This window comes from Lycium ferocissimum, chromosome 6 (assembly GCF_029784015.1).
Source record: "Lycium ferocissimum isolate CSIRO_LF1 chromosome 6, AGI_CSIRO_Lferr_CH_V1, whole genome shotgun sequence".
NCBI classification, from domain to species: domain Eukaryota; kingdom Viridiplantae; phylum Streptophyta; class Magnoliopsida; order Solanales; family Solanaceae; genus Lycium; species Lycium ferocissimum.
In genome coordinates, this window is record NC_081347.1 from 63,869,785 (window position 1) to 63,871,481 (window position 1,697).

General features: G+C 35.6%; 1 protein-coding gene across 1 annotated transcript; it reads right to left on the bottom strand.

Annotated features, from left to right (window-relative positions):
• Positions 1–659: 659 nt before the first annotated feature.
• Positions 660–1,444, bottom strand: LOC132060897 (kunitz trypsin inhibitor 5-like). Its single transcript, XM_059453796.1, has one exon. It carries the CDS (start codon positions 1,435–1,437, stop codon positions 703–705), a length of 735 nt encoding a protein of 244 aa, XP_059309779.1. The 5' UTR covers positions 1,438–1,444; the 3' UTR covers positions 660–702.
• Between the last annotated feature and the right edge of the window lie 253 nt (positions 1,445–1,697).

Consider the following 1,697-nt stretch of genomic DNA (forward strand, 5'->3'; position numbering starts at 1 on the left):
ATATTCATAGATATTTACAATATCAAATGGACATACATATACTCCTATATTTTATAACAATAAGATACTACTTTTTTTGTTTGCAATAATTCATGTAACTTTATATTTTGGAAAGACTAACTTATTCAATTGCAAGTTTGATTTTGTGATATAAGCAAAAATCAGACCATTAAATTTGAATTTGTGATAAAATCTTTAATTGGAAAATCACTGAATAAGCAAAACGAGACGATTACACGAATCTTGAACACGGTAACGCTGCCCGTTAGAATGAGAAGTAATGGGACAAATGGGATTGGACCAAACTGAGCTACTTTGGGCCCCTTGTCTAATTTCAAATTGCTTTCTTCTGATGATGATTGTTTTGGGGGCCGAAGTACACTGTACACGGATACCCGATTTCGGCACCATCAGTTAAGCAATATAGGCAGTGCTTAAAATATCATATGTTTATCAACTTTGGAACACTTCAGACACGTGGTTTATGAAGTTAAGTTTGACGAAGTCCATAAAATATCAGGAATTTCATATATCTGGAATTGATTTGCTACACGCCTACAATAGGTCCTTCCTCAAGGGAGGAATTCACATGGGGAGAAAGGATATACTACTAAAGCTACTAGTATAACACATATAAAAATAAAAAGAAATAAGAAGAGTTGTGAAAAAGTATGACATAATTAAAGTTCAACTTCTTGGTAGCTAATTCAACACTTTCTTGAACCTAACAACAAGTGGTTCATCATTCAACCCAAGCCACCTCTTCCCATTCTCATTAAAAACACCTACATTCCCACACACTACTTTACAATTACTACAAACTCCTGGACAAAACACAATCTTATAATTCCGATTATTATTAGTATTATTATAACTCCCATTTCCATACCTCTCTATTTTAAACCAATTGCTTAATGTTTCAAGGCCCGGCCGGCCAGTCATGCCACCACTCATGACATACCTCCGGCCTGTTATCTCGTCTGCGCCACCGACCTTCCACGCAGTGGATTGAACACAAATTGTGGCAGCAAAAAACACAATGTTTAGATCAGTTGATAAATTTATGACTTGTTGTTTATTGTCAACTGGCATGAATCTTGCTGGAAGGCCATTTGATGATTCAAGATTTTCTTGCAAGACATAAAATGGACATGGCCTGTTTTTAGGTGCTAGTGCTAGCACACCACCTCCTCCACTACTTCCCTTTTGAGTAGGTAAAATTGTGTATTTTGAGCCAATTTGTAGCTCATGGCCATCAATGTCTTGCACAGGTGTGGGAGTCATTGGAGTTGTGGATGGTGCTGCAGGTTGTTGGCTGGTTGTTAGGCAAGATAAGGAGAATAAAATTTGGAGTAGTATTAATTTTAGGTAGTTTTCAGTACTCATGGTACCTTTTTTTTTTTCTTGGACAGTATGGAGTACTAAGTGACCATTCATGTATATATAGGCACAAAAAAGGTCCCAATTAGTGAAAGAAATGGGATACAAAGATTTAGAAGTGGCTACAACATACAAATCGTCTATTGGTTGTCAAACTTATTAATGAAGATAGTATACGGTGTCACACTCAGCTGCTGAGAACTGATATTGAAGAATCTAAACTCCCGTTTGGCCATAGATTTTGGGAAAGATATTTTGAAGATTTATTTTCAAATCTTTGTTTTAGGTATAAAATTTTAATGATTTTGAAAACAAAT

Bases quoted from the DNA above. Each gene is read 5' to 3' on its own strand.
- LOC132060897 (XM_059453796.1), bottom strand. From the start codon at position 1,437: ATGAATGGTCACTTAGTACTCCATACTGTCCAAGAAAAAAAAAAAGGT.